Below are 19,722 nucleotides of genomic sequence, written 5' to 3'. Positions count from 1 at the left end.
GCAGACAGAATAAACACCAAATTGCCTTCATCCTGCGTAATAAAGCCTTGCGTTGGTCAGGAAACTGCAAAGCAGGAGGAAGCATTTCTTGATGAGCCCCCAATGTCACCAAAAAATTAAACAAGTCAAGGACCCGAGGATGATAATTTAATCCTGCAGTGCGTGAGAATTTCTCCTGCATCTTGAGCTCCACATGTTTACGTATTCTTCTTATTTTCCCAGTTAAATTTGTGAGAGCAGGACATACTACCCATCTTTGGATCTCCCCACAGTATTGAAAGTAAAGTGAATATTCAATAAATACTTGATTATTGAAGCAGAAAAGGTATTAAGAACTGTGCTGCAATCTTTTCATTTTTTTTAAGTTTAAGGAGCATTAATACCTGAATTCATACCTTACCCTGTCTTACACAGCTAAAAATACCTACTTTGTTCATAGTCTACCACAGCAAAGACTCTCTAACTATACAATCCTTTACAGACATTTCAGTTGTTCATTCAGAGGGGAAGAATGGAATACAGCAGCCCTGACATAGCCGATTATTTACAAAAAAGAGGTAGAGGGGAGATTCATTTTGGTGAGAATGATTTCTCAGTGGCCTGCTGTCCTGACTATTTTATCAACCAAAATTACTTCTATAAAGAGTTGTAGAGGACGGGGAAAAGGCATTATGTCTACTTTTTCCCTTACCAGCTGGGTGCGTAATTCTTAGCCCCTGCACTCATCAAAGAGTAAGAAGATTTGAGATCCTCTGAGATCACACATGATTTAAAATTGGCTACTTCAGATGATAAAGTTGGAAAGAAGACATTGGCGGAACACGCCACCATGGAAATCAGTGGACCACCAATGGGAGTGCCAGGGACCAATCCCTTCTCACTCAGCTGGGTTCCTTGATCGTTTACTCAGTTCCTAGCACACTGTGTCTTTCCCTCACAGATTATACATTTTTGTCATTCAGATCCCTGTCCTCTAACATCAGGAGGCGGTGACCCGTTAGATGGCGAAAACAGGCACAATCAATGTACATGCAATTTTAAAAACCTTTGTTTTCTAATATTTATAAAGTACAATGAAATAATTTTAGAAGACCTTCAAATAGGATGACAAGCGCATACATGATATTTTATGACTGAACTTTCAACGGGCCCTACTGTATAAGTGAGAAGCAGAAGTTTTGGGCAGAAACGATGGGCCCCTGGTTCTTTGCTGCTTTTGGAACTGTTATATTCATGACCATGAGTTGGAAGGACTTGCCTAACATTTTACTCTTAGCCCTAAATTCTTCTATGGCCGCATTCACAGCTCTAAGAAAAATCTAAGCTTCAGACTCAAGACCAGATTAAACGAAAAAATAATCCGAAACATTTCTTCTTCTTATTTGGTGACTTCAATAAAACTAGCAACCTCCTTTGCCTCCGTCAAATACATTCCGGATTCTCCTCAGGGGCAAAAAAGTAGGAAATAAAATTTAAAACCAAAAGATATAAGCTTTTTTTTTTTTTTTTGAGTTGACAGATTTTTTTTTTTTTTTAAGAAAAGTTTAGATCAGCTGGCTTTCCTTTTGAGATGCTTTCTGAACCTCAGAATATAAAATCATGCCAGATCAGTTCAGCCTCAATATATCTTCCGGGAGGGCCTCAGCTATTATTAATGTACCCTTGTGTTCCATAGCTTTCACTTACGCCTACTTTCATAAATGGCTCTAGATTTCTCGTAGAGCTCGTAAGGGTCAGGCTTCCGGGGGTCAAAGGCCTCTGTTGAGTCAGGAAAGGAACTCCGGTGAAGGGCCGGTGGGAAGGGCAGGTTCTGCGGGATGGCCGGAGCAGACAAACTTGTCTGAGGACTACCTTGATTCTCCCATCGGTCCATCATCTGCAAAGTGAAGGAGAACAGAGAAAACGACTGACGATGAATTCCATTTTGTGATTTCCCTTGTCACTCACAGACCACAGCCCTCACCTCAAGTTAGACTTTCTTGCCCTGCAGACTTTTCTTCCACGAAACATTTAAAACTTTGGTATATGTGCCTTGAGAGAAAAGATTCTATTTCTATACAAAAGATTCTATTTCTATACAATAGACGTCTATACGATAGACGATTGTAAATACAAGTGGCGGCTGATACTTGAATACCAGCTTATTTAACCTTGTCACCTAGAAGCTGAAAATCTTCAGCAAATCACTTAATCTCTCTGAATCTGGTTTTCTTTTCCTCTGAAATAAAGATAACATGTATCTCAAGATAATTGATGTGTAAGCGTGTAGAATGGAATGATATTATTCCTTTTCCAAGATGGCCCTAATACATTACACCATTTTGACTAAACCGGAAGAAGTCTGCAGGCGTGCATTTGACACCCACACATATCCCTGTACTGGAACATTCAGTCATTCTCCTTATAGCTTATAAGGAAGGATACAACCATCTGGGATTTATGAATTGTTCAGAGTCTTCTGTGAAGCCTCATTTACTGCTAATCTGGCAATTTCTTCCCTAAAATGCTGCCGCTGCTGCCGCCATAATTTACTGAAGATCTATAGAACATGTCCCAGCCTACGGTGCTCTGTCACACACATCCTCTTCTTTAGTCCTCCCCATTGCATCGAGAGGGAGATAAAGCAGAGACTAATGTCCTTCCTTCAAGGAGAAAGCCAGGTTCCCCGGGATGGCCTATTTCTACCATCAACTTCACCTCCACTCAACAATCAACCAATTGATTCCTTAATCAAACTCAACATCTACTTTCCTGCTTTGAATAAACCCATTTTGTGTAAAATTAGATGAGGTTACCCTCCTGCCAAAATTGAGCATAGTCCTCAGGATAAGGGCCAAACCCCCTGGCAGGGCCTTCTCAGCTCCTCACTGCCCAGTTTCCGCTGACCTTTCTCACAGCCTCTGATGGCGTCTCCTCTCATCCCCGAGGACCCTTCAGGTTCTCTCCTACCTCTGAACATTTGCATACTTTCTTAATTTCTCCTTTTACTTGCAAAGCGTGCCCATTTTCTTCTCTTCCATCTCCCTTCCTCATTGTACCTGGCTTCTAGATTCAGATGAGACGTCCCTTCTAGAAGGCCTTTACTGACCATTCCTGGTCTGGTCGCACAGCACCTGCTGCCCACCCCTCACACCACACCCAGACCATGTCTGGGACACAGCCTGCAGGGGACACAGTCTTTCTCATTGTTGCATTACCAACACATACTAAGCGCTCAGAAAATGTCAACTTAGTGAATGAATGAAATCATCAATAAAATATGGTCACCTGTTCCTTATTTTTAAATCTGGCTGACTCATAACTGTTCTTTTTTTTAAACTAGTTTTGATACACACCATTTTGGCAGGATTATCCCTTTCTGTCCCCTGCTGCACTGTCCTGCTTCTGTTTTCACACTGGTTATATTTTGGTCAGGGCTTCAACAGCAGCTCTGACCTGTCAATCATAAATATTTTAAAGCTGGGGGGATGAGAGGTACCAGGTACCGTGCATGTTGTGGTGTAACATCAAGTTCACCATGACCTGCTCACCTCCCTGGGACTGTGGCAGGGATGGGTAAGCCAGCAAATAGGAAAGAAATGGGTCCCTGACCCTTCTCTCAGTAAGATTGGTACTATGGTCTGAATGTCTTAGTACCCCCCAAACTGATATGCTGAAATTCTAACACCCACGGTGATGGTCCTAGGAGGTGGGCCCCTGGGAGGTGATTAGGTCATAAGCATGGAGCCCTCATGAATGGGATCAGTGTCCTTATGAAAGAAACCCTGGAGAGCTCCCTAGTCCCTTCTGCTGGGTGAGGTTACAGAGAAAACATGGTCATCTAGGATGTGGGCTCTCATCAGACACTGAATCTGCCCGTGCCTTGATCTTGGACTTCCCAGTCTCCAATACTGTGAGAAACGAAATTCTGTTGTTTCTAATTCACCCAGTCTATGGTATTTTGTTACAGCAGTCTGAAGGGACCAAGACAATTGGCTTCATTTTAATTTGTTTTTTATATGGCTACTGACCAAGGTTTCATTTGAACAAATGTTCAAGGATGGACAACCCCTAGTTGAGGTTCCCTAATACTAAACATAATCTCTACGAGTGCAGAGAGCTCCAGCAGCACACCCTGGGTCAGAACCAATCTAGAACTATAGTGGGAGTGCTTTTTTACATAATAATACATTGAGGAGAGTAACTGGCTGATTTGCTTGGAGGTTGGGCTAATTTTCTGCTCAGTGAGCCTTTTGCTTCCATTTAGTAAAAATCCTTAAATATACACTTCGTAATTTATTTGATAGCAAAACTCATCTGGGAACCCATGCTGGGTTCCTCTAGCCCTCCATTCTCATGTATCTTTGTGATGATGGAAAGACTCACATTTGTGGCTAAAGTCATATTCTTTTTTATTTTTCACTTTAACTGACTTGAGGTACTATGTGGATGCATTCTGGCTGTGACTGTCTCCCTTCTGTTTCTAAACATAAGATACTCAATTCTAAAAAGTAAATAAACTAGAAATACGGTCTGAGTGGCTACAGTATCCCACTTGTCATCATAGGGCTTCAGCAGATGTCTATTTCTCCCTCCTGTCTCCCAGTGAGCTTATGTGATACCCACAGAAGTCTTGCTGGTATCTCTGTGGTTCTCTACAGTCAGTGGAGCAACATGCTTCAGCTGACATATTAGTATTTCTAAAAAACACACTTAAAATACAGAACAAATAATGCTTTGGGCACTGTTTGGGAAAGTTCCTGTGGCAGATTGACAAATTCTACAACTTCTGTAGCACAGAGATGGGGGAATTAGTCAAGACTCCAGTTCATGCTTAGTAAAGCATTCATGTCTTGCTTTGACATTCATCAACCCTCGAGTCACTCTGTCAGGCTTTCTTAAAAGACCGTAGAGCAGAAAATCACTGCGCCCAAGAGGTGACTGAAAGAGCAGACCCACAGTCCTACGCCTCCCCACCCCCCAAACTGAGTTGTTCGTTCATCCCCACCCAGAAGACCATGGAGAAAACCATCTGCCCTGGGAGTGGAGTCACCCCCTGCTCCCTGGGGCTGTGTGCTGATCTGACAGCACCTTTGAAAGGCGCTCTCTGTTGACCTCTCCTTACTTTCTTAGACAACCTGGTCTTTGGACTTTGCTTTCTAGCTGGGACACTCTGTGCTCACTTGTTCCTCTCAACCTTCGTGAACCTCCCAGATTCTGATCCTGTCCCCTGCCCAGGTCCATACACCTCACTTGCTCTACCCACTGTCCTCCTGGCCTTGACCTGTCTAGAGTTCTGCTACCTGCAAGGTGTTTACCTCTCACGGGGCTTCCGATTGGGTCTTGTCCAGCCCAGTGGTGTCCATACCTAGGCCAATATTTACTAATATCACACTAGAGTAAGGAAAAATCAAGTGAAGTTGTTTTCTATATCTGGGAGAAGCCTGGCACCTCTTCTAGGCTTGGTGAATGAATGAACGCCTGACTGTATGAAAGGACAGTCGCTGAAACATCAGCGGACAGAGTGGACATACAGTCCACAACAGAAAAACCCACCCAGGGTGTGGTTAATTGTTTTAACCCCACCTTCTGATTCTGGAGTGCACAGTGGGAGCAGAGGGCTTGCGCACAAGGCAGGTTTTCCCTCCCTCCCCCTATCCACCCATGAAATACTCTATCTAGAAATCATTTGCTTCCTAGAGAAGCTGAGGTGGTCTGAACACATGCCCTCACTATTTTACGGCAGGACTTGGGGGTGAAGGCATCCGGCTTGATTCTGTACTTCAAGATGAACTTGGATCCCTTCCAGAAGGAGAGAGTGAGAGCTCACTACAGTTAGTATATTACTTGTTGAACAGGAAGCGACAATTTTGTGGTGGATTAGCTTCAGCTATGGATCAGTAGGTTAGGGAGGAGGGGAGATCTCACTCAAGATAACATTTCCTTATCCTGCCTAAGGATGTCATCAACCCTCCTCAGAGGAGTTTATAAATCCATAAACTGTGGGTATAGACTTACATATTTGTTTAAGTGAATAGTTTAGCGAACCACGCTCATTTTATAGACTAATTAATTTATTCAAGGTGTATGCATGGAGGGTTTGCTTTATAGGATGACAGTAGGTTATATTTTTGAGCTGAACATATAGAGTCACTGTTTTAAGCAGCTTACATGGATTAACTCATAGATTCTTCACAAGAACAATATGAGAGGGGTATCATTATTGTCTCCATTTTACAGATGTAGAACTTGAGATAGTGACAGGCTAAGTAGCTAGTTGAAGGCCACATAGCCAGTAAGGAGAAGAAGCAAAATTTGAACGCGGGCAGTATGTTTTCAGAGCCGGCACCCTAAAAATAAACCATATACTCTGCTCCCTCTCATTAGAGTTCTCAGTCTAATGAGCTTCTGATAGATACATGGAGGACACTAAGTCTACAGTCCTCTATCTCCACTCAGTCCAGGACCTGGAAGTCCAAGCCTTAGCTTCGGCAGGGATGTATGGGTTAGGATTAATTGTAAATTGAGTTCTGTAAAATCTTTTTTGGAATTATTAACTATGGATGTAATTACTATAATGACAGAAAATGCTGTAATTATGCCAAACGGCATAATTTGTGTAAATGTGGTACATATAAGGAAATCACTAGATTGCATAATTGTAAGCACCATGATGAGGTTGCAAGGTTTCTTGTTAAATCAGATAAAGACGTGTGTAATCACAGAGCACAGATTTAACTTTGATGGTGAAAAGAAGGAATCATTTAGATCTTGGTCAAGATAAAACAAATTTCATTTTAAACATTTTTAAATACCTCTTTTGAAAATCACATGCGTCACTAAGTGGTTTACCAAGCCCAGATAGGACTGGTTTTCCCATTTGATATTCTCTGTGGACCAGAGGAGCCAAATCCTAAACAAGGACATGCTTGGGGAGAATGTTTTGCAGGCCGACAGCACCAGTCCCTCATCCTCAGCTCCTGGCTTCCTCATCTCTCTTTGAGAGAAAGCTGTAGCTCAGGAAAATTATGGGTCTCAATAATATTCTATTTTCACATGTCTTCAAACCATTTTCAAGGCATGTTATTTAATTAAGCCAGTTATTGCACTTGAAAAGTAGGAAAAATTATATTATCTCCATTTCTAAAATGAGAAAACCAATCAGCAAAAGAAATCAGAGAAGCATACAATTAACCCAAGAATTTCCCACTCACTGGCCAGACTAGGGGCCACTTTCATCTGAACTGCTGACTGTGAGAGGAAAGAAAAGAAGTAGGTGGAAGATGCGATTCTCTTGAGTTCTTTTTGACTTGAACCACCTTGCTATTGTGCTCTTCCCATCGTGGGTTTTATATATTCCAGTTAGAGCAGACAATTCCCACATACCATAAAATGGGATCCCAGAAGACCAGTCCCAGCTTCTGGGACTTGGGCAATTACTAGTTTCAATCTAATGGCAAGATAGATGGCCATTTAGAGACAGGTGAAGACCATCTCTGACTGTGAAGCCAACTTGACTAACCTAGCCTCACAAAGAGATTATTAAAATCCACCAGCCTCCTACACCAGCATCAACATTTCAGGATGCTTCATACAGGAAGTAGGCCCAGAGGGGTCAGGTGATGGTAGAGATCACCAGCACGTGAAGATTCAGGAGCACCCTTTGAGGGACTGTCAGATTTGGCGGAAAAAATATATAAATTTTCACACACACAGACATACGTACACACATATATATTTAGTTCTGTATGTATTAAAATGTAAATATAAATATACAAACATATATAGAGCTAAATTTCTGGTGGAACAGATTTAATTTGCTGGTCAAGACCTCTGGACTCATAATTTGCATTGTTTCTAAAACTTCCAGGTTATAAAACCTATAGTATTTCTAACAGGGGGAAAACAAAGTTTTCTAGAGTATTTTCAGTATGCCATACTGAATAGTGTTAATGCTCATTTTGTAGGAACATTAAAAAACAGGCAGAATAGTCTTTATAAGAAAGTAAGATGAATTATTCTTCTATTTGTAGGACAAATATGAGACAAAGGGACACAGAGGACTTGTTCTTTTGACATCAGAGAGGAAGAGATTTTGAGGCCACTCAACTCAACCATTACTTAATGGGACTGCAATAATAACTAGAAATAAAGAAAGAAACATAATAATTCCAACTTACAGGCTTTGGAGTTTTCCATGGAGAAAAGAAACCTGTAATAAAGAAAACAATATTTGAACTCTGAAAATATACCCCACTGTCACTTACGGGTGGCATGATATTAACATAATTGCAAGTTACTTTAAATTAGTTAACAGCAAACAATAAGAGCAACAATAAATTCTGCCTGGCTGTGTAGCTTTCTTCAAAGATCCCAAAGAACTTCATTGGGATTATAAATATTAATGATTCTAAGAGCAGTTTCTTATTTGACAGCTGAGAATTCTGAAGCTCAGAGAAGATGCGTAACTACATTGCAAATAGTCAGCCACATTACAAGATCTAAGATTGAGTCATCTTTAGGGATTTCTGTCTCACAGCCGTAGCTGGAGAATGAGAGCGAGAGAGAGAATATAGATAGAAATTTAGATTTTTAAAGGCAAACACCTGTACTTAGTATAAGAAATAATTCTGCTTTATGTACTTGCTTTATGTGGTTAAAAATCAATCAATAAGCCCTCATTAGTTCTAATTAAAAAATAATGTATATACTTATTTTATGAATAAGATTCTAGGATAACTTTTCATGGGACTGCTCTCCCACTGAGATCTTCTCTAGAGCAGATATCTACTTTATTATCCTTCTACCCTAGGGTTTGCATAACGTTTTGCATGAAAAAGGAACTCAAAAGATTTGTTAATTGAATGAATCATATATCATCAAACTCATGCTTTTTTCAACTTATTGAGCCCATTCAATGACCAAAAATGGTACGATGGATTGACTCTGTTGGGATCCAAATGACCATTAAGGTAATTAAAAGGATAGATTAACTCCCTTATATTTTTTCCTTTATTATTATTTTATCATATAGAATCAGTTAAAAAAACAAGCTTAAAAATAATGAAAGAGGGGCTGCCATATACCAACCCTAGCAAATCAAAACATCAGCTAGCATTCAGAACAAAATTACTTTCTTTTCATATTATATCTTCTTTTTTTCAATGATTTTACTCAGTGTTAGGCGGTATCTGATAAAATGTCCAACAAAAAAAGAAATAGTGAAAATATGCCACATACCACGTTTACCACCTTCAAAACTGGGATTTGTACAAAATGGGGATAGTTGAAAACCATAACCCATTTATAGGAAAGATCTACAGAAATCTGGACTCACAGTTAGCTAGATGATTATGCAATCCAACCCAGGAACGGCATAAGTACTAATCGCACCTCAACACACAGCTGTAAAGAACTGATGCTTCATTGTATGTAAAGAGTGAACGCATATAATCCACCACATTTCTGAGCTCTCCCTGGAACCTAGAGTTTAATTTCATGCTCAAGTGTCAGAACCATTTTACCGAAGTAGATCGGTAGAACAAGCCTACTTTCTCACATACTCTGTACATTCTCATCTTTCTTTTCAACTGATGAAAACAATTCTCTTCAATGTGTGGTTTGATTATAATTTAAACATAAGGATTTAATCACATCCTTTTTAGAAATAGCTGCGAGTAAAAATTACAGATAAACAGAAACATTTATCTCCTTGACTCATTCTGTAAAATGCCAACGAAAACAATTTGACCACTAATTATAAAGTGAAAAAATTTGAAACCTTTTGGTCAATTAACTGTTCTTTTCAGTGAACGATAAAATTTATTTGCTGTTTTATGGAATTGCTAGCAACAGTTCTTTTGAGAAAAGATGTCATTTATACATTCTCACAATGTCAAAACATTCAATTATTTCCTCTGCTTTCTGTGTGTTGTCACTTTCTTCTGGAGCGCTGGAACAGATTTTGAATATTTGCCTTCTTATATTTATTCAACTCTGGGAGATTCTTAGACTTTGAAACAGATGTATTGAAAATGGTTCCTCTGTTATGGAGTTCTCCTCTCCACAAGGGACACTATCTTAAAAGATAATTATTCCTCCTATGGAAAAAATGTATAACCACCTGACCTGTCAGCAGTGATGGTGCCAGAACTAAAATGGCCTAGGAGGATATTGGTCAAGATCAGACAAAGAGACAGGGGTTGTTAATTTGACCACCTTTCATCAGGGGCACTGTGGCTTCCCGTTCTTTTGAGGCTGTTTCATTGTCTGACCTCAAACCATTGGCACGACCCAGGACTTCTTTAGTCTCTCATTGTGGCAGCTTCAGGAATATTTCTAATGCTGAATTGTGCTGCGGGGGCTTCAGTCTTTGAAGCAACTGTTGCCCTTTCTGAGTCATTGTCAAACAGAAGCTCCTTGCTACAGAGTAAGTCATGTTAGGTAGTAAGAAATAGTATCAGAGCAGATTTCCTTAAAAATAAGTAACTTATGTTACCCTTTGTGTTCCTTTGGCAAATTATTAATCATGCTACCAACATTTAAATTAAGATGAATAGAAAACATCTATTTTGGATATCCTCAATTTGGCACGATTGAGTCAGAAGGTCAGGTTTTCTATGCGATTAAGCTCCAATTTTCTGCTTAACTTCATTGGAAGAGCTACAGAAATACTACAATAGTGTGGATAAAATTATTATATATCGTAAATGCATGACAATTTCTTATAGAAACAGCCCCTCTAGGAAAGCTAGTCTATTCCAATTAACATTTTTTAAAAATACCAAAAACAAAATGAAAACTTTTCAATCCTTATTTCTGCCATGCTTCCTTTTCTGAAATCATTCTGGTCTGAGGTGGGTCACAGAGCCAGGTAGGCTGGCTTCACTGAGACTATTGCTTTTGGGTTCCCCGCCACCGACTTCTCAGGAAACAGGAACAGGGCTGTATGTAACTCTGTCTTCAGCCTTTCAGAGCTGACAGGCCTCTTTATGAAACCAAGTTCATAGGAAAAGAGCTTTTTCTTTAAAGTAATAGTAACAGTTCTTTTATGTTTTAGCTTGTTTCTGGTCCTTATTTTCCCTACTTTTATAGAAAGTGGTATGTTCTAATTCCCTTGTGGGATTAAAATTTCTCTATAACGACTCAACGCATGTTTTCCATACTGAACATTTATTGGTGTGTGTCTGTGTGTATGTGCACATACAAACATATTTATTTAATGTTGACTCTAAGACAACAAAAGTGAAAGACCTCAAGGTACAGCTATAAGCCAACTGAAACATGAGTAGGGACATAAAAAGAAACGTAAGATAAGGGAATCAATGGGAAAATTTAGATGCAGCTAATAAGCACATTTAGATACATTTAATGTAAAGCACATGACTGAATTAGACCTCTAAAAATCTGTCTTCTTTAGAAGAAGAAATAAAACTAAAATATATTTTTTATTCTGCACCTAAAAGCACAGTGAGATGAGCAGAGAAACAGATTCACAGTGCAAAAAGCTCAGACAAGAAATTCCAGTATTTGAAAATGGAAGAGGCGAGAAGACAACACTGACCTCATGCTGAAATTTAAGTTAAATTCTAGATGTCAACTAAATTCAATTTTTAATAGACTATAGGAATATAGTTGCCAGATAAAATATACTACGCCCAGTTAAACTTGAGTTTCAGATAAACAAGGAATAATATTTTAGTGTAAGTCTGTCCTGTACACTGCCTGAGACATATATTGCATAGGACATACTCATATTAAAAATTATCTGTTGTCTATCTGAAGTTCAATTTAATTGGGAATTCTGTATTTTTGTTTGCTAAATCTGAACACACCCTATATAGGAGACATTTTATATATGTCCTGGGTAACGACTTCAAAATGAACACACAATAGCAATGTCTACTGCAGGTAACATCGATTCAATTAAGTAAAACCCCAGAAAATATTTAATGTTTCCATTTCTTGCACACCCTCCAATGTTTTATTGTTAGGAATCTTGCTTTAGGAGAGAGCTCAGAACATTCCATTTGCCACGCAGATCCCTGGAGTGTGCTGGTTGCCTGCTCATCAGCAGCCTTGACGGATGCCTCACCTCGTGTGATCCAGAGCCCTGTGTGGCCAATGTCAGTGTCACAAGGACCATTTTCAAATTGCTTGATGACTGGTTAGCAGCACTGCCTTAACCCAAGAGGAATATTCCACAGAGTGGCTCTTTGCAGAAGCTATTTCACCTGAGGCACGATGCCCCAAATAAAAGAACATCAGTATATTTACAGCAGCTCTGAAAACAGAGCCCTTTCTAGTGTGCATTTGTGAATTGTTTGGTAAGAGTTTTTTTTTTTTTTTTTTTTTAATATTTATTTTCACAGGGCAACAAGATGATGAACTTTCTTAAAATCACCCCAATTCAAATAAGGGATCAAGATAGAGTGATGAGCAACTTAATCAGAGCGTCCCATCGTGATATCCTCAATTTGGAATTACACCAAGGCAATTTTTCAAGATTTCTGGGAATTTCCCCAAACAGAAGGAAATCTTTCAATATGCCTCCATACTCGACTCGATGTATTGAACCCCTGTTTGTAGAACGTGGATTGGTTTCCTCTTCAAGTGAAGTACTTGCTACAACATATGACTCTGGTTTTGAAGATTATTGTTAGCTTCATGTATTTCATAGGGGATTCTAGAGTTACTAAAAATGACAGAGATCAGGGGAAAACTTTCCAGTTCTCTTTTTCTTTAAGCAATAGAAAAGGAGCAGGAACCACCTTGAAATAAAGACCTGTTTCGCTGAAGATGTCCATGTCTTGGGTTATTAAGAGCTGTGCATTCTGTTTTGCTTAAAAAAGAAGGAAGATACAACAATGCGGATGTACTTAACGCTACAGAACTATACACTTACATACGGCTAATATGGAAAATTTTATGTTATGTGTATTTTGCCACAATTTAGAAAACAAAAAATAAAGCAATAGAAAAAGAAGAGTAAAAAGAAAAGGAGAACAAAATTACGTGCATATCGCATGAGTGTGAGGAAGAAAAAAGAGAGGAAGAAAGAGATTGTTTTTTCACAGTCCCCGTTTCATCAGTTGGAGTACAGGAAATTCACCTGGACACCCGCACCACCCTCCCACCCCTTACTATCCTTTCTCGTACAGGATTGTAGGAAGTAAAGAAAACTCACGTTCCTATGATATTTCTGAAAATATTTCAGGGACTGTGGGAAACTCTTCCAGTGGAGGAAATAATTTTTAAAAATTTTCCCAAAGGGAGGAAAAGAGCCCCAGGGTTTAAAAAATCTCCAGTTAGGGCTAATTTAAGGGAGAAAAATACCACTAATAAAATTAATCTTTAATTTAAAGATCCTCCCATTTTCCCACAGCCTGGCAAATTTTCCATCAGAAATTCAGCCTTTGGTAAATGTAAGCCAGCAGGGTAATGAGCTAATTTCCATTAAAACTGGTTCAATGTTATTCATTTTTTTTCTGGTTTTTGACTGATTATGTATTTCTTATTAAAATTCATTAAATTGGTTAAACCCTGCAGTTCCTTTAGATAATTTGTTTAAGCTATTTGAAGTCAGTAAAAGGGCAATTTTTCTTAATGAAACTGACCTAGGCTAAAAAATAACCTTTCCAATAAGCAGGCCTAGACGACACACTGTTGCTGGTACCCAACCCTCGTACCACCATGTCTCAGCCAAGATAATATTCAATTTGTAAAGAAAATTTCAAATTGGCTGCCATATTTGGCCTGGAGAGCATTTTTTTTTTTTTTTTAATGTGGTGAGCTGAAGCTTTCTCTGCAATGCTTTAAAAATGATCCTTTCTGCATCGTTTAAATAAAAGTCTTTTTCTTATAAACACTATAAAGCTATTTTCAAATGGCCATTTCCTCCCAGCTTTGTTCCTTATGGAGAGGGCAAGGCAACTGTTTCAAATAATCTCAATGAGTATGTAGAAAGGATAAGCCTGCACGTGTTGTCTTCTGATAAACTCAGCTACACAAAGGACGTGTTCAAAATAAAGCAGGGCAGGTGAACAGCTTTGAAGGAACACAGGAATGGATTGGAAGAGGAAGAACTGTGCCAGAGAGCTAGTTCAGAGTGAGGTGGGGCTTGCAGAAAATCTTAATAACTACAAAGGGCTTTTCCCTTATGTTCTGAACAAGACCAAGGGCCACAGAGAGAGCAGCTGCTCTGTATGCTTATGGCGCGCTGTAAACAGCTGGCAAGGAAAATGTGAAAGGAGACCAGTACTTGCAAATAAAAAAATCCCAATTCTGAGAGTAATATTTTTTACAATAATGAATGTATAGCACTGTTGCTTTTTTTTTTTTGAGAACCCATCCAGAAACATCTTTAAGTAACTTAAGATAGATTGAATGTTAGTACATTACATCAACATTAAATAAATATTTATTGAGTTGTGAGTGTCTCACAAACACCATAAATTCAACCCAGCAAAAGTGGGATTTTTGATCTTTCCTCTGAAAACTTCTCCTCTGTTTCCTATTTTGGTGAATTTCACTTGCCTCCCCAATCTTTAGGACAGCAACCTGAAAGTCATTCTTAACATCTCCTTCTGTTCTGATGATAAGAAAGTGAGGACTTTCTTATCAAATTCTATTCTGCCTCCAAAATCTACTTCAAATCCACTTTTCTCCATCTCCACAGCCAGCACTATAATCCACGCCAACCGCCATCTCTTGCCTGAACCAAAGCAACAGCAAATTTGCTGCTGTCACAGAACCTGATCATGCTTAAAATCCTTCAGTGGATTCCCACTGCATTTAGGATAAAACACAAAATCTCAAGGCCCTATATAAGTTGATCCTTGCTTACACCCAGATACGTCATGGGTCACTCCTCCTCACTCACTGAAGTTCCTTGAATAAGCCAGGCTTTTCTAACCACAGGGCCTTTGCACAAACCCCTTCATTTGCCCACTCTTTCTCACTCTTCACACAGCTATCTCTGACTCCTTCTTAATGTGTCGGCTTAAATATTACTCCTCAGGCAAGAAGTCCCTGACTTTTCATTTCAAATCAAAGTTCTCTATTATAATTTTCCATTGCATCTGTATTTTTCCTTTAAATGACATCACTATTTGGAATTATATTTATGAAATCACATTTACATAACTATATTTGGGAAATTATTAGTTTAACGACCATTTCCCCAACTATAGTATAAGTTCCATTAGAGCAGAAATCTATTTTGTTCACAATGTATTCCCAGTACTTAGCACAAAGCCTGATGCATAGTGGATACTTCAATAGACACACGTGAATGAATGAATAATAGGTGTGAAGGGTGAGGAGGGTAGACAGAAAGAGACAGGGTCGCAAGATACTTAGGAGAACTGATGAGGCATGGCAGTTTGCTGGGGTGAAGGAGTGGTAGAAAGGCAAAGAGAAAATCTATGATGACTTCCAGCTAGGGAACCTGGATGGATGATGGTCATTAGCTGAGGTAAGAAATGTAGGAACAGAGGCTTCTTTGAGTGGAGTCTGGCAAGTTAGGTTATGAGTGAAATGAGCTTGAGGTGCCTTTGGGAGTTTGGGTTCAGGCGAAGATGGGGTGCAGTAGTTGGCTCTATTGCCTGGAGATCAGTAGAGGACTCAGGATTAGAGATACAACGTGTCAGGTTACACTTAAAATAATGCAACAAAATAGTGTAGCATGAAGAGAGATCTCCTCTGGGTATGGAGGGGAATGAATACAGCGTCTGGGAAATAACAGCCAAACAGAGAGAAAGTTTCAAGAAGTAGCGAGTAGAAACACTAATAAAACAAGGCTTTAAGTGGATTGTCAAAGAGGAGGGTCACCAGTGGCCTCAGAGGAAGCAGGTTAACTTCTATGACGGAGGCAGAAATCAGATTTCAGTGGGTCCGAATGAATGGAAAGTGAGGAAGTGGAACTCAGAAACGGCAATGGGGTTGGAGAAACAGTGTCATGGTTGCTGTAGGGGCATACAGCCCCCCGTGAAGGGAAGATTTCTTTTGGAATAAGCAAGCTTACACTCAGATGGGAAGGTGTAAACAGAAACACAGTTTCCGAGACCGTATAGCAGAGGGGTTGTGCACACGGAACACGGGGCAAAACTGACTTGGGTTCTAGTCCCAGCTCCATCCCGCACCACTTCCATGGTCTCACCTCTACGTGGGAGGGCATCCACTATGAGGATGACCTCTTGGGCTCTGAGTGGGACCCTGGGTTTGCTTTGTGGCTCACTCCTGGGTGACTGTGAGTAAGTCCCCTAATCTCTCCAAGGCTCAGATGTTTTTTTATCTTTAACAAAGTAAAGGTAATGATAGGAATTATTTTAATGAGAACTAAAAAATAGTGCACTTTACGTTTTATCAGTATAAAATGATGCACTGTTCCATTTAATGCTTTTCATGCATTTTGAATTCTTTTTCTACAAAATAGAGGTCTGCTTTTCAGAAAAGCGTTCAACAATTGATCGTCACAACAGATGCACATTATTTTCTTCTCTTTGTTTTAGGCTTTTTGCTCTTTCAAGCTTCCTCTTAAGTGGCCTTTTGCTATATGGTGAATGGCTTGCTTTGACTTGCTTTAAACACAGCAAATCATTTTCATCCCATTAGAGGTTCTGTTAAGTTCCTTCTGATCCTGGTCAGAAGAGCAGGTAGCCCACCTGAACCTCACCTGGCAGTCCTTGTGCCCTAGTCTGAACTGCACCTCCAGTTCACGATAACTATAATTTTTTTTTAAAGGAATTGTTTCTGTCTTTGCATTTTCCTGTAATTATTTACACAGTGATTACTTAGACATGGCCAACTAAACTGGTTTTACTGCTCACCACAATTCCTTTTAGGCCCCTCTTTCTCCATTTTTGGATTTTGAATTTGGTCCTCTGTTGGGGTATGCCCTCAGATTTTTCAGAAATAGCATATCTTTGATGTCATAGGTGGAATAGTGGCCTCCAAAAGAGGTCTGTCCACTCTACATATTCATATATATTTCAAAGGAAATGCTTTCTAACTTGCTAGCAGATGCCTGGGTTTGACTTGGTTTTAAATGACTCTTCCTGGAATACAGTAAGTGCGTCTGCTTCAGGCTTGCTCTAAAGTCTTTTGACTCAAGATGTGGCCTGAGCATCTGCAGCATCAGCTCCATCTGGCGGATGGACAGAAGTCCAGAATCTCAGACACCAGACTGACTGAATTGGATCTGCAATTTAACAAGATCCCCAGGTGACCCACGTGCACATTTGGGAAGTACTGTTCAAAGGAGGTTCTGTTCTTTGTAGACTCGATCTTGACTGCTTTTTTTCAATTTCTTTCTTTAATTTCTTTGACCTTTAATTTCTTCATCCATCAGTATTTATCAAAAGTGGGCAAGGCCTCGCTCTCCCTTCCAAGGGGTTAGATCAAAGCTCTTGGTTCATACTGCCTTCCTTCCCTGCTCCTCTGGTGACTCAGACATGCCCCTCCCTGGTTCCCTGGGCTTGGCCTCCACTTTGAGACTCCCTCTCAAGAACATCACTCATTTCTTGTAGCGTCAGTTTTACCTTGTACTGACTCTAATAAATGTTTAAATTTTCCGAGGTAATTCCAAGCCCTCAAATTTGTTTATTACAGCCTTTTTACTTCGTCAAACATCACTTTGCTTGTCTTGGCATTTAAGTCTGCTCTGCCCATTTCCATTGTTTAAATGTTACATCCTCCAGCATCTGAGGATTGCAAGCACGTATTCTCAGTTTCTTCTGTTTTCTGCAGTAAATCTGCTTCTGTGTCATGCTCTTCATCCTAATCTTCAAGGCTCATCATAATTATCCCTTTCTTACATGCTTACCTGTTTTGTTATATGCTCTATACTGGCCTTTGAAATTTTTTCATCCATTTAAAAAGGGAAGATTTATGCAGCTGCAGGCTCAGGGCCTCCATTGGTGTCCGCTGGAGTGATGGTGTGAAGTCATACCCATTTTGGATTTCGCACACCAGGGAAAACATGCACTCAGTTTGCAGCCAGACTTCCATGGCAACAGGTGTCATGCAGCAATGCTGGATTGTAAGGAGACCTTCTCCTGACCCAACTTCCTAATTTTGTTTGCTTGTTTTGGGAAGAAACATTTGTGCTGTAAAAAATTTGTGATGGTCTCTATATACGACCCCAAGGCCGCTTATCACTCTGCCTCTATCCACGGTGCTCAATGTAATTGAGCCACACGTCCCAGGGGGCAGTTTGTCGCCATGCTGTCCTCTCTACTCTCTGCTATGCTGTGGTGTGGGATTTGAGATTTCAGAACTGGTTGAAAGAAAGCAGTTGTGAAAAGAGAGTGACTGATAATCACCGCTCTCACTGCCCCATAAAGCAATACCAAAGCGGTTTTGTCATTGCTCAAATCTGTGAATCCCCGACGTTATCTTTTCTATGTCTTCTTGGCACTTTCCTAGGATGCTGGGAGAAAGAACAGAGGACATTCTTTGGCCTGATGCCATGTTAAATGGAAGTTCTTAGTAGTACAATCTCTTTATGTAAAGAACAACTTCATCTCTATTTGTCTATGTTTATATGTACATTATACCTACATCCATCTCTTTTTATAAACTAAGGTCTGAAATATAGTCAGAACTGACATTTATTTATTTCCTGTTTTGACTAACTTAACCAGCTGAGGCTTGAAATAAATCTTCATTTAAGGGTCTGACTTCTCTGATTAGCATCACTTGGGCACTGCTGGTGGCGATAAAGTGCAAATATCATCATAAGACTGCCCTCGGAAGGTATTTTCCAATAATCAAAATCACCAAACAGAGATAAAAATAAATTTTCATTTATTTACTTTATTCATTATTTATTGGTGTTATTTATTATTTTTATGTACTAGCTTTATTTATTTGCTTATTTGTTTGCCTTGTAATGGAAATTCTTGGTGCGACTGATTTCTTTTGGTTTGCTTTTGGTTTTGTTTTTTTCCTCTTTTTCCTGTTCTTATTGTGCCAGTTCTCCTGTGGGACTTTCTGGAGGGGGAGGAAGCGGGTGTGCGGTGGAGACGACTCAGAGCCCACATCTCAGTCCACGGATCCCCAGGAGGAACTTCACCGAGTGAAGTTTGTGAATCCACATTTTACATGACACGAAGACAAAAGATGCCATTTGGGGTATGGGTTCTCCCAAAAGCAGACCCTGCGAGGAGGACGTGGGTGACCCGAAGAAGCACAAATGAAGGATGAGGGAGGTAGGTCAGCAAAGCGGAATACACTAACGAGCCCATTATCACTTTGAGCACCTGGGACTCAGCGCCCGTGTGGATCTTCTGAGAAACCACGAGGAGCGCCCATCAGAAGCCTCTGTGGATCGGCCAGACAGGGGCATTCACCCGCTGACTCTCTCCCCCACTGGGGACGAGGACTGCCCCTCGTGGCGTGTTGTTCTCCCAGAGTGCTGACTCTCCACATTCCTGGGTGTCCCTGCGTAAGGCTGAGGAAGTACCTGTAGTGTCAGAGAGAGTCCCCAGGAGAGACCAAGAGACTCCAGTGCTTAAGGCAACACTCTGTCTGTTTGCTGGAGACGCCCACAGCTGCCTGTAAACTCAGGTGAGCTGAGAAGATAGGGAGTAGAAGCTCCTCCTGACGACAACAGAGAAACCACACGAAAACAGGCAAACCACACCCGCGGCGGGAGGAAGACCTGAATAAATAGGTACTCATGGTGATTCTTTTTGGGAATGGAGGGTTTACAGACTGTTAGACTGGAGATGACAAATGAGT

At 40.2% G+C, this 19,722-nt stretch overlaps 1 protein-coding gene across 18 annotated transcripts in view; it reads right to left on the bottom strand.

Moving 5' to 3' along the window:
- MAGI2 (membrane associated guanylate kinase, WW and PDZ domain containing 2) overlaps nucleotides 1–19,722 on the bottom strand; it is a 1,255,661-nt gene that overhangs the window by 168,697 nt on the left and 1,067,242 nt on the right. For 12 of the 18 annotated variants that reach the window (XM_070617000.1, XM_070617003.1, XM_070616985.1 and 9 more), the window contains 2 exons: nucleotides 8,160–8,191; nucleotides 1,687–1,876 (listed from right to left, as the gene is read on the bottom strand). In XM_070617000.1, coding sequence (XP_070473101.1) covers nucleotides 1,687–1,876; nucleotides 8,160–8,191 — 222 coding nt within the window. The remainder of the gene's footprint in view (nucleotides 1–1,686; nucleotides 1,877–8,159; nucleotides 8,192–19,722) is intronic. The other 6 variants (XM_070616986.1, XM_070616988.1, XM_070616990.1 and 3 more) reach the window with 1 other exon arrangement.

The sequence above is a fragment of the Equus przewalskii genome, chromosome 4 (assembly GCF_037783145.1).
Source record: "Equus przewalskii isolate Varuska chromosome 4, EquPr2, whole genome shotgun sequence".
Classification (NCBI taxonomy): domain Eukaryota; kingdom Metazoa; phylum Chordata; class Mammalia; order Perissodactyla; family Equidae; genus Equus; species Equus przewalskii.
This window is presented reverse-complemented; position numbering and strand designations above follow the sequence as displayed.